Source organism: Tachyglossus aculeatus, chromosome X1 (genome assembly GCF_015852505.1).
Source record: "Tachyglossus aculeatus isolate mTacAcu1 chromosome X1, mTacAcu1.pri, whole genome shotgun sequence".
NCBI lineage: Eukaryota > Metazoa > Chordata > Mammalia > Monotremata > Tachyglossidae > Tachyglossus > Tachyglossus aculeatus.
This window is the reverse complement of record NC_052101.1, coordinates 124,222,879-124,234,213: the sequence shown is the minus strand read 5'-3', so window position 1 is coordinate 124,234,213 and position 11,335 is coordinate 124,222,879. Positions and strand designations below refer to the sequence as shown.

Below are 11,335 nucleotides of genomic sequence, written 5' to 3'. Positions count from 1 at the left end.
TAGTACAGTGCTCTGCACACGGTAAGCAGTCAATAAATGCTATTGAATGAATAAAAGAATGGAGTGGGGTTGAGAGAAGGCTTATGGTAGGGGACACTTGGGCATGTTTGAAAACAAAGGGGAAGGAGTCATCAGTGAGTGAGCGGTTGAAGATGGTGGTCAGGGAGGGAAGAAGAGTGAGCCCAAGTATTTTTAAAAGGTGTGAATAGGTGGTTCTCTGGTCTGTTTCCCTATCTCCATCTTTCCATTTCCTATCTTTCTTTTGGTTTCCCTGTCTCTGTTTGCCTATCTGTCTCTCTGTGACTTGGCTTCTGCCTCTGTTTCTCTTGCCCTGTCTCTGTCTCAGAGAGGAAGCTAACTGGCCTAAGAGGAAGTAGGCTTCTGCTCCTCTGGTGTGCAGTGAAGGAGATTGGTCCCTCCCCCCCGCAGGTCCCTGGGGATGTGTTGGGGAGTGGGCGGTGGTGTTCTCGGGCTGTTCTCTAACCTGGCAGTCCGGCCAAGTGCCTAACACGGAGAGAGAAGAGGATTTCTACCTGCAAGGAGAGTTCGAGGGGAGCTGAGTTCAAACTCAGCCATCCACCGCCCCTTGGACACCCGATTTCCAACAAGGAGACGCTCAGGGAAGGAGGTAAAAACAGTGGGGCTCCTAGAGGATTCTGCTGGAGGTTGGGGTGATGCCTGAGGGAAAGAGAGGCTGAGGTGCTTGTGGCGGCACCCGGAAGGTGAGGGACAGTAATCAGGGGAGATGGGGGAGGGGCGGTGGGGAGAAGCCACTGATGGTAGCGTGGGCAGGGATGAAACTGGGGCCCAGCAGGAGAAAGCACAAAACATGACCTGGAACTGGGAGAATGTTCACGGTCTCCTGGGTCCAGCTTGGAGTTGTGGGTGTTGTAGAGTTAAGCTGGGGTGAAGGAGGGGTCAAGGGAGTGTGATTTTTTTTCCTCTCAATTTTGCCTGGGACAGCTGTAGAGAGACCCCAGGCATGGGCATCAGCAGAAAACTTTCTCCCTAGCCCCCATGGGGAACAGGGACAGGCATGGGCCCTTGAGACAGAGCCCAGGAGGCGAGCAATGAATCGGTGAATCAGTCCATGGCATTTATGAGTGCTAACTGTGTGCAGAGCACTGTACTAAGCACTTAGGAGAAAACAGCACAATAGAGTAGGTAGACACGTCTCTGCCCTCAAATAGCTTCCAGTCTAGTGGGAGAGACAGTGCCCTTGTTCTTTTATTTATCAAGATAAAACCTGTATCTCAGCCCACTCTGACCTCTCTCTCCACCCTGGGGAAAGTTCACAGACTCCTGGTCTGGGGTCAGAACCAGGACAGGAGTTGGAGCAGGATCAGACCAGAATTGGAGTCTCTGCCTCACACAATCTCTATCTCTGCCCGCCTCTGACCGAGGCCGGTCTGCTCTCTGTAGGGCCGGGAAGACCCAGTGGCTGGAGCGATGGACTATCAGGAGGATGTGACCTATGCAGATCTCAAGTTTCCCCCCAAACTGGAGCCCAGAAATGGGAAGAAGCCAGGTGGGATGGGGAGGGAACCCCTGGCCAGCCGCTCCCCGGAGGGCTGGGCCCGTCGCGTTTGATTCCGGAACTGGTGCCGACTGGGATTCTGGCTCCCCGTTCACGGGAGCTGCTGGGTCTGGAGCTCCCAGAGAGCTGGCCCGTGGGCAGGGGCATTCCCCACGTTACCCAGCCCCAAACTGGGCAGCCAGGGTATGTGGGGCACTGTGGGGATTTGAAAGAGGGTGTGTTGTCTTCTCTCTCTGTCTCTCTCTCCACCCCTCAATCTCAAGGGGCTCTTCTGATGCCCCTTACCTCCCCCCTGGCCTTAGGGTACTCTTCTCCCACCTTCAACCCCTCAGCAGGTCCTGAGTTTCCACCCAGAAACCGTTCAGAGTCACACAGCAATTTGGGCCTGGAAAGGAGAGGAAACGATCTGATTGACGGTGGGTCAGGCCACTTCCCCTCTACTGGATTCTCATCATCGACTGCGAGGGGGGAGGCGGGGTTCGTCCCCGGGGTTCCGCCCCTGCTGCTTTCACCCTGGAGAATAAGTCTGCCGGGGGATAGGGATGTGTGATTGGGAGCGGAAAGAACCCTGCCACCCAGTCAGGGGAAGGACGGCGACCCCTGAGGGCCCGACCTGCCACCTCTGAGCCATATGGCCTGAGCAGGGACTGTAGGGGGGAGTTTTTACAGATAGTGCGGTAAACCTAGACCTGACTGACAAACTGGATCATCCCCCTTTGTCCCCAGGGTCACCCCAGGGAAGGACCAATCTGGACCAATGTCCTAGGCCCCAGGCCCTAGCTCTCCACCCACCCAGACCCTTTCTGTGAGCAGAACCTCAGATACCTGCTGCCAGGTTTGGCGGTGGGATGAGATGGGGGCAGGTCCCGAGCCTGAGCCCAAGTTACAGTTCCCCTCCTTGTTCTTGCACACTTGGCCAATCCCCTGCCCCCACCCCACTGTCAGTTCACTAGAGTCCTGCTCACTGGGTGCAGTGTGGAAGCATTGGCCAAGTTCCTCTTCTGAGTCCTGCCGCTGTGGCTCGATGTTGGGCTGGGAGCCGGGGGGAGGTGCGGGGGAAGATTTTAGCCCTCCACCCCCTTTTCCTCCCAACCCTCCATTTCCCCACCCTGTTTCTTTCATCCCTTCTCCCTGGACTCATGCCCCTCACTGTTTTCCCCCAACCAGCCCTACCAGCCCCAGCCCCTTCTCCCCTAAAGAACCCAGCTCTGCGCACCTGGATTGTTCCTGGCATCATCTTGAGTTCCTTGGTGGTCGTGGTGATTTCTCTGATCATTGTGTGTAAGTGTCCTGGATGGGGGATTCTGGGAGTCGATGGCTGCTGGAGGGATAGGGTCTGCCAGGTGTCCTGCCCCTGGAGCCTACTGAACAAGGCTAGCCTCCAGGCCCTGGATTCTTCCCCTCCCTCCCAGGTTCCCGGCTGAACACCAGTCACACCTGCCTCTCAGAGAAGTTCACCCGCCTGTTGAGCAACTACACCCACCTATCAAACAGCTACTCCCACTTGTCGGACAACTACACCCACCTGTCGGACCACTGCACTCACCTGCTGGACAATTACACCCACCTGTCGGGCAGATACACCCATCTCTCAAACAGCCACAAAGACCTGTCAGAAGAGCTCTCCAACTTGAGGGACAATCACACCCACCTCATCGGGAACTACACCGATCTTTGGGACAGAAACCAGTGGATGGAGAACAGGCTCTCCAAACTTGTGACATGGGGCCAGGGCCTGGATCACTGTAAACTCCAGAAGTCTGAGCCCCCTTGTAAGTCCAGGGCTGGCTTGAAGGGGCTGGGGAGACCTGTGGTGCGGGTTGTGGGAAGAGAAGAGTGGCGGGGGAGGACGGACAAGCTGTTCCCAAAGAGATGGTCCAAGAGGGGGTTGCTGGCCCGGCCCAGCTCCCAGAAACTCCAGCATGGGGACTTTGCTGCTCTCCCAGGCCCCAAGATGGAGGAAATGGCCTCCGATCCCAGGATCAACCCAACAGCCCACTGTCTCATTCATTCATTCAATCTTATTGAGAGCTTACTGTGTGCAGAGCACTATACTAAGTGCTTGGGAAGTACAAGTTGGCAACATATAGAGACGGTCCCTACCCAACAACGGGCTCACAGTCTAGAAGGGGGAGACAGACAACAAAACAAAACAAGTAGACAGGTGAAGGAGACCCTGGGATTTCCAGACAGCTGGCACGCTCTCTGGCCCATTGTCTTCTTGAGGCAATTCTGTTCTCTCTCTCTCTCTCTCTCTCTCTCTCTCTCTCTCTCTCTCTCTCTCTCTCTCTCTCTCTCTCTCTCTTTCTCTCTCTTCTAGACCTCAGCTGCCTGTATTGTCCAGCTAAGTGGCTCCTCTTCAGACAAAACTGCTATTTCTTCTCTGAAAACTCTGAGAAGTGGGCTCGTAGCAGAGAGCAGTGCCAAGATCTCCAGTCAACGCTGGTTACCATCATTGACCACTTGGAGCAGGTGAGACCACTGTGGCTCAGAGAGGGGAGTGAGCTGTGGGTCATTCTCTGCCCCTCCAGCTCATCCTGGAGGGGGACCCCAGGAATCACCCCTGAGCTGGGCTACATGCAGTGGGGGTGGGGCCCAGGAAGGGAAGGGTTCAGCTAGGGGGAGGGGGTCCAAAACATCCACAGGATGCAGCATGGCCTAGCAGAAAGAACCAGGGTCTGGGATTCAAAGGACCTGGGATCTAATTTCGGCTCTGCCATTTGCTCGCTGTGTGATGTTGGACAAGTCACTTCACTTCTCTGGGCCTCAGTTTCCTCATCTGTGAAATAAGGATTCAATCCTACTCCCTCCTACTTAGACTGTAAGCCCCATGTGGGACAAAGACTGTGTCCAACCTGATTATCAATCAGTGCCAGAGTTAATAAATAGCATAATTCAATTAGCCCTCCTATGTGACACTTGGACTCTCTCAAAGGTCTTTCTGAGTGTCCAGGCAGCAGGGAAAACCTACTGGATCGGCCTGACAGATGAGGAGCATGAAGGTGAATGGAAGTGGGTAAATTCCCATATCTTCCAGAATAAGTGAGTCTCCTGGTTCTTTAAACCTCCCCAGGGCCCCAGGTGTGACCCTCTGACAACATTGCTTCCCCCCACCCCACTCCCTCGTTTCCCTTGTTAGGCTCCAGCTGCCAGCCCTCCTGCAAAGGCCAGGGAAGCAGAGACAGGCTTACCTGCTGGGGAGCATGAGGGTATCAAACACTGGCTTGGAGTTTATAAGCCCATGCACAGACTTGTTGATTGAATCTCAGGATGAGGACTTGAATCAATCAGTCGTTTTTATTGAGAAACTACTGTGTGCAGAGTACTGTACTAAATGCTTAGGAGAGTACATTATAACAAAGTTGCTATACACGTTCCCTGCCCACAGTGAGTTTGCAGTGTAAAGGGGGAGACAGACCTTAATATAAATAAATGAATTGCGGGTATGTTCATAACTGCTGTGGAGCTGAAGGTGGGGTGAATGAAGCATACGAATCTGAGTGCAAGGGCGATGCAGGAGGGAGTGGGAGAAAAGGAATGAGAAGAATAAGGCTTTGAAGGCGGGGAGGGTAATTGTCGGATCTGAAGGGGGAGGGAGTTTCAGGCCAAAGGCAGGATGTGGGTGAGGGGTTGGCAGTGAGGTAGATGAGATTGAGGTATAGTGAGTAGGTTGGCATTAGAGGAGCGAAGTATATGGGCTGGATTGTAGTAGGAGAGTAGTGAGGTGAGGTAGGAGTGGGCGAGATGATATAGTGCTTTAAAGCCAATGGTGATGATGATGATGGTCTTTGTTAAGCATTTACTACGTGCCAAACACTGTTTTAAGCACTGGGGTAGAGTGGAAAGAGCACGGGCTTGGGAGTCAGAGGACGTGGGTTCCAATCCCAGCTCTGCCACTTGTCTGCTGTATGACCTTGGGCAAACCACTTAACTTCTCTGTGCTTCAGTTACCTCATCTGTAAAATGGGGATTAAGATTGTGAGTCCCATGTGGGACAACCTGATTACCTTGTATCTACCCCAATGCTTAGAACAGTGCTTGGCACACAGTAAGCGCTTAACAAATACCATTATTATTATTATTATTACAAGGTAATCAGCTTGTCCTATGTGGGGCTCACAGTTTTAATGCACATTTTCCAGATGAGGTAACTGAGGCACAGAGAAGTTAAATGACTTGCCCAAAGTCACACAGCTGACAAGTGGCGGAGCGGGGATTAGAACCCATGACTTCTGACTCCGAAACCCATATGCTACCCATTAAGCACACGCTGCTTGAGAACCCGGGCTCACAGTCTTGGGGGAAGGAGAACAGGTATCATATCCCCATTTTACAGATGAGGAAGCTGGGACACAGAGAAGTTAGGTGACTTGCCCAAGGTCACACAGCTGGGTTGAGCCATGGGTGAGTAGTTCATGCTGGGCCACCAAGTCATTATGTCTAGGGACCTACAGGGGAAAGTTGGCTGAAGGGGGTGGGGGAGGGTTGGGTACAAACTCACATGGTTCTGCCAAATGTCCCATTGCCATGGAGTTGGAAGGCTGTGCTGGACAGTGTGGCCTAGTGTACTTCCCAAGCGCTTAGTACAGTGCTCTGCACATAGTAAGTGCTCAATAAATACTATTGATTGATTGATAGTGGAAAGATCAAAAGCCTGGAAGTCAGAGGACCTGGGTTTTAATCCTGCCTCCACCACTTGCCTGCTGTGTGATCCTGGGCAAGTCACTTCATTTAATAATAATAATAATAATGATGGCATTTATTAAGCCCTTACTGTGTGCAAAGCACTGTTCTAAGCACTGGAGAGGTTACACGGTGATCAGGTTGTCCCACGGGGGGCTCACAGTCTTAATCCCCATTTTACAGATGAGGTGACTGAGGCACAGAGAAGTTAAGTGACTTGCCCAAAGTCACACAGCTGACAAGTGGCGGAGCCGGGATTTGAACCCATGACCTCTGACTCCAAAGCCAGGGCTCTTTCCACTGAGCCACACTGCTTCCCTTCATTCCTCTGTGCCTCAGTTCCCTCAACTGCAAAATGGGGACTCAATGCCCATTCTCCATCCTACTTAGACTGTGAGCCCCATATAGGACCTGATTATCTTGTATCTACCACAGGGCTTAGTTCAGTGCTCGGAACACAGCGCCTAATGAATACTACAGTTATTATTGTTATTATGGTTCGGATCCAGCAGTGCCAGCTCACGTAGACTGATGATGGTTTCTTGAATTTCTGCTTAGCCCGGCCTGGAAGGCTGTTGTTGCCTTCTAGGCCCAGTCTTTCCTTGTAGGCGGGGATCTGGCCAGATTAGGCATGAGGAGCTGTGCAGGCAGAGTGCTCAACTGGGACCAGATCGCAACCTGAAATAGCAGATTGGGTTTTCCACAAACATTTCCCAGTACCCTGGGGAGAGTCTCAAAAGCAGGTCTGGCATTGACAAAACTGGGCCACAGATAGTCACGTAGTGGGGAGCATGTTGGTGATTAGCCTTACCACGTGTGAGTATTCCCTGAAATCCATGAAGACTTTACAGGAGAGCTGAGATCCTGGCTTCTTCTCTCTCAAGGCAAGGCAACCCTCTCTATTTTCTGCCTGTGCCCAACTTTTTCCTACCTTTCACCTTTCAGTCCCACTAAGCTCTCTTTGGCCACTCTCCTCCCTGCTTTTTCTCCGCCTTTCTGTCCTCCTCCCACCCTGAAGAACTTGGTAGGCAGGGCAGATACAACTCTTCCTGAACCTACAGCAGATAACCTAACGATATCATATGCAACCCTCTGTCTGGCCAGCTCCACAACGTCTGCTATAGCACTTGAAGCAGCGTGGCTTAGCGGAAAGAGCACGGGCTTCGTAGTCAGAGGTCGTGGGTTCTAATCCCTACTACGCCATTTGTCAGCTGTGTGCATTGGGCAAATCACTTAACTTCTCTGTGCCTCGGTTACCTCATCTGGAAAATGGGGATTAAGACTGTGAGCCCCACGTGGGACAACCTGATAACCTTGAATCTAACTCAGCGCTTAGAACAGTACTTGGCATATAGGAAGCACTTAACGAATACCATCATTATTATTATAGGGAAGTAGTGTGGCATAGTGAAAAGAGTGCGAGCTTGGGAGTCAGAGGTCAGGGGTTCTAATCCTGGCTCTGCCACTTAGCTGTGTGACTTGGGGCAAGTCACTTAACTTGTCTGTGCCTCAGTTACTTCATCTGTTAAATGGGGATTAAGACTGTGAGCCCCATGTGGGACAACCTAATTACCTTGTATCTACCCCAGCATTTAGAACAGTGCTTGGCACATAGTAAGCGCTTAATAAATATTATCATTATTCATTCAATCGTATTTATTGAGCGCTTATTGTGTGCAGAGCACTGTACTAAGCGCTTGGGAAGTACAAGTTGGCAACATATAGAGACGGTCCCTACCCAACAGTGGGCTCACAGTCTAGAAGGGGGAGACAGAGAAAAAAACAAAACATATTAACAAAATAAAATAGAATAAATATGTACAAATAAAATAGAGTAATAAATACGTACAAACATATATAAATATATACAGGTGCTGTGGGGAAGGGAAGGAAGTAAGATGAGGGGGATGGAGGGGGGAGAGGAAGGAGGGGGCTCAGTCTGGGAAGACCTCCTGGAGGAGGTGAGCTCTCAGTAGGGCTTTGAAGGGAGGAAGAGAGCTAGCTTGGTGGATGTGCAGAGGGATGTGCGGAGGAATTTTATTTATTTGTATCGATGCCTGTCTTCCCCACCCTAGACTGTAAACTCGTCGTGGGCAGGGAATGTGACTATTTTTGTACATTCACAAGTGCTTAGTACAGTGCTCTGCACACAGTAAGTGCTCAATAAATAAGATTGAATGAGCGAATGAATGCCATGTGGCTGTCACCTTGGAGAAGTGTCAGGCAGCCACCATCTCTTGTCCCTCGCAGCCATCCCGCCCCCCCTCATCATTTCCTTTCTCAGGCAATGGCTTACTTTGCTTAATACCTGAAGCTGACCCTGCCTTGGGCTGGGTTTGGCCCCTCCCAGTTTCTGCTAGTTTCTTTCTGCGTGGACCAGGGCTGGTCAGCCAGCCAGGTGATTGATAGGTTGATGATAGATCGATCGATCAATCATTGTTGGCAGGTAGAAAATTGGGAGGGAGGGAAGGAGGGGGTGGTCTATAGGCTCTTCTCTTGGCCCATTCCCATGGACTGGAGGTTCAGTATCCCAAGCAGAGGGGTTGGGGGAGATTGAGCTATATCACACTTCAGGCCTAGGATTCGTTGCTGGAAGAGGGACCCTGGATCTTGTGGAGGGAAAATGACCTGAGGTTTGTTGTGTTTGATCTGCCAGATACTGGGCCCCATTACAACCCGATAACTACCGCTCGAATGAGAACTGTGTGTCCCTGGGAGAGAAGGAAGGGTTTGACAACTGGAATGATGCTGACTGCATGAAGAGATACCCTTACATCTGTAAGAAAGCGGCTGAGCGAATGCAGCTTTGATGGTCCCAACCTCAGAGCCACCAGTGGATGGAAAGGGCCACTGGCTGGTGGGGGACCAGATTCCCTCTGCAAAACAGCAGGGACATGGGTCTGGGCCTGCTGCCAGCATTAGACGGGAGGAGGGTGTTCCACGCTTGCCACTTACTTTGTGTGTGGGGGGTTCTCCTCCTGTGGGTCATTGCACACACCATCCCCCCTTCCCTGGAATGCCTTCTCCTTCCCTCCATTTTCCCTTCAAAAATACTACTAAAAACCACCTCTTCCATTCAGGCTTCCCAGAAAAGCACCAGTCACTTTGGGAAGCCTTTGGTACATATGAGAATCTCTTCCCTTTCTCGTGTGTGTGTGTGTGTGTGTGTGTGTGTGTGTGTGTGTGTGTGTGTGTGTGTGTGTGTGTGATTCCCCTGTTTGTCCTGTGCACCTCTTTGGATTGTCAGTCCCTCAAGGGTAGGTACCATGTTTACTGTTCCTTCTGCCCCTCCCCTCAGGGTGGGTGAGACAGAGAGAGAGTGTGTGTCTGTCTGTCTGTCTGTCTATCTCCCCAGCCTCCCGCATAAGACAGCTTCACCAGGACTGGGTGTATGCTTTCTCCTCCCTCTGTCCCTTCCCCAGGGCTCTGCCCACAGTGGGCATTCAAGTTGGACAGGGTGCAACTCGGAGACTCTGTGTCGTTCTCCTCAGAACGGCAGCTGCCGCTGCTACCACTGGGTGTATGTTTGTTCCACAGGAGAAGAGCAGTCATCCTCTCTGTCACAGGAAGCACCTGCCCCCAACCAGGGAGAGAGAGAGGCGGCCCTGGGGAGGCCCCATCACCCCTAAGGGAAGGGTGGGGGGAAGAGGAGGAGGCTCTGGCTCCCCCCACCATCCTCGCACATGATCTGATCATCCACAGACTCAGTTGCTTCCCCCTCAGCCCGCACTCTCCATTTCAACTTCCTCCCATCTAGGCATCCCTCCCTGTCTCCAAGTCTCTGCCCCCGCTGCCCTGCTGCATGGAACAACTTTCCTCTTCCTGCCACCACCACAAACACTCACCTCCTTTCAACCACAGCACAAGGTTGTCCCCTCCAGGAAACCCTCCCTGATTTAACCCTCCCCTCATCATTATCTACATAACTGTCATGATTGTTCCCCTCTGCCCAGATGGATGGTGTGTGCCTGTCACCTTTCTCCTATTTCACACATAGACCCTGTAGTCTCCGGTGGGCTTAATAAAGACGTGCCGACTCAATGACGGAAATTATTTTTATCTAATTGGGCCCAGACCTAGCGGTGCAGGGAAGGAATTGGAGTGGAGAGGGGCATCAAGGATCCAGGGTTCATTCTGGAGGGAGGAGGAGAGTATTCTGGGAGGGTGCTCTTGGGGAGGTTGTGTCCCGAGCTGGGGTCAGGGTTCAGGTATGTTTCAATTAATGTGGCCTAGTGGAAAGAACACAGGACTGGCTCCTGGATAATCCTGATTCTACCATTTACTTGCTGTGTGATCTTGGGCAAATCACTTAACTTCTCTCAGTTTCTTCATCTGTAAAATGGAAATAAAATGCTTGTTCCCCCTCAATCAGTCGATCAGTCGTATTTATTGAGTACTTTGTCCAGAACACTGTACTGAGCAGTTCTTTTTTTAAAGTTATTTGTTAAGCGCTTACTGTGTGTAGATACAAGATCATCAGGTTAGACACAGTCCCTGTCCCACATGGGGCTCACAGTCTTAGTCTCCATTTTACCGATGAGGTAACAGTGGCACGGAGAAGTGAAACGACTCGCCCGAAGTCATGTAACAGACAAGTCATGGAACTGAAATTAGAACCCAGGTCTTTCTGACTCCCAGACCAATAGGCCAAGATGCTTCTCTTGGGAGGGTACAGTATAGCAGGTATAGCAAATATTTATATTTATTATTTGTTATAAATATTTGTGTTATAATAATAATGATAATGACATTTATTAAGCACTTACTATGTGCAAAGCACTGCTCTAAGTGCTGGGAGGTTACAAGGTGATCAGGTTGTCCCCCGGGGGGTTCACAGTCTTAATCCCCATTTTACAGCTGAGGTCACTGAGGCCCAGAGAATAATAATAATAATAATAATGTTGGTATTTGTTAAGTGCTTACTATGTGCAAAGCACTGTTCTAAGCGCTGGGGGGAACACAAGGAGATGAGGTTGTCCCATGTGGGGCTCACAGTCTTAATCCCCATTTTACAGATGAGGGAACTGAGGCCCAGAGAAGTTAAGTGACTTGCCCAAAGTCACACAGCTGACAAGTGGCGGAGCCGGGATTTGAACCCATGACCTTTGACTCCAC

At 51.3% G+C, this 11,335-nt stretch overlaps 1 protein-coding gene across 4 annotated transcripts; it reads left to right on the top strand.

Moving 5' to 3' along the window:
• Nucleotides 1-453: 453 nt before the first annotated feature.
• On the top strand, nt 454-10,533 carry LOC119950504 (low affinity immunoglobulin epsilon Fc receptor-like). Of its 4 annotated transcripts, none has more exons than XM_038772967.1 (8): nt 454-628; nt 1,423-1,528; nt 1,870-1,953; nt 2,705-2,818; nt 2,950-3,309; nt 3,858-4,009; nt 4,473-4,539; nt 8,877-10,533. In XM_038772967.1, the coding sequence occupies exons 2-8, from the start codon at nt 1,450-1,452 to the stop codon at nt 8,978-8,980; spliced, it is 960 nt and encodes a 319-aa protein (XP_038628895.1). In that variant the 5' UTR covers nt 454-628; nt 1,423-1,449; the 3' UTR covers nt 8,981-10,533. The 4 variants fall into 4 exon arrangements, with proteins under 4 accessions (XP_038628895.1, XP_038628893.1, XP_038628892.1 ...); XM_038772965.1 differs by having other exon boundaries at nt 4,473-4,549; XM_038772964.1 differs by having other exon boundaries at nt 4,473-4,579.
• Nucleotides 10,534-11,335: the final 802 nt, after the last annotated feature.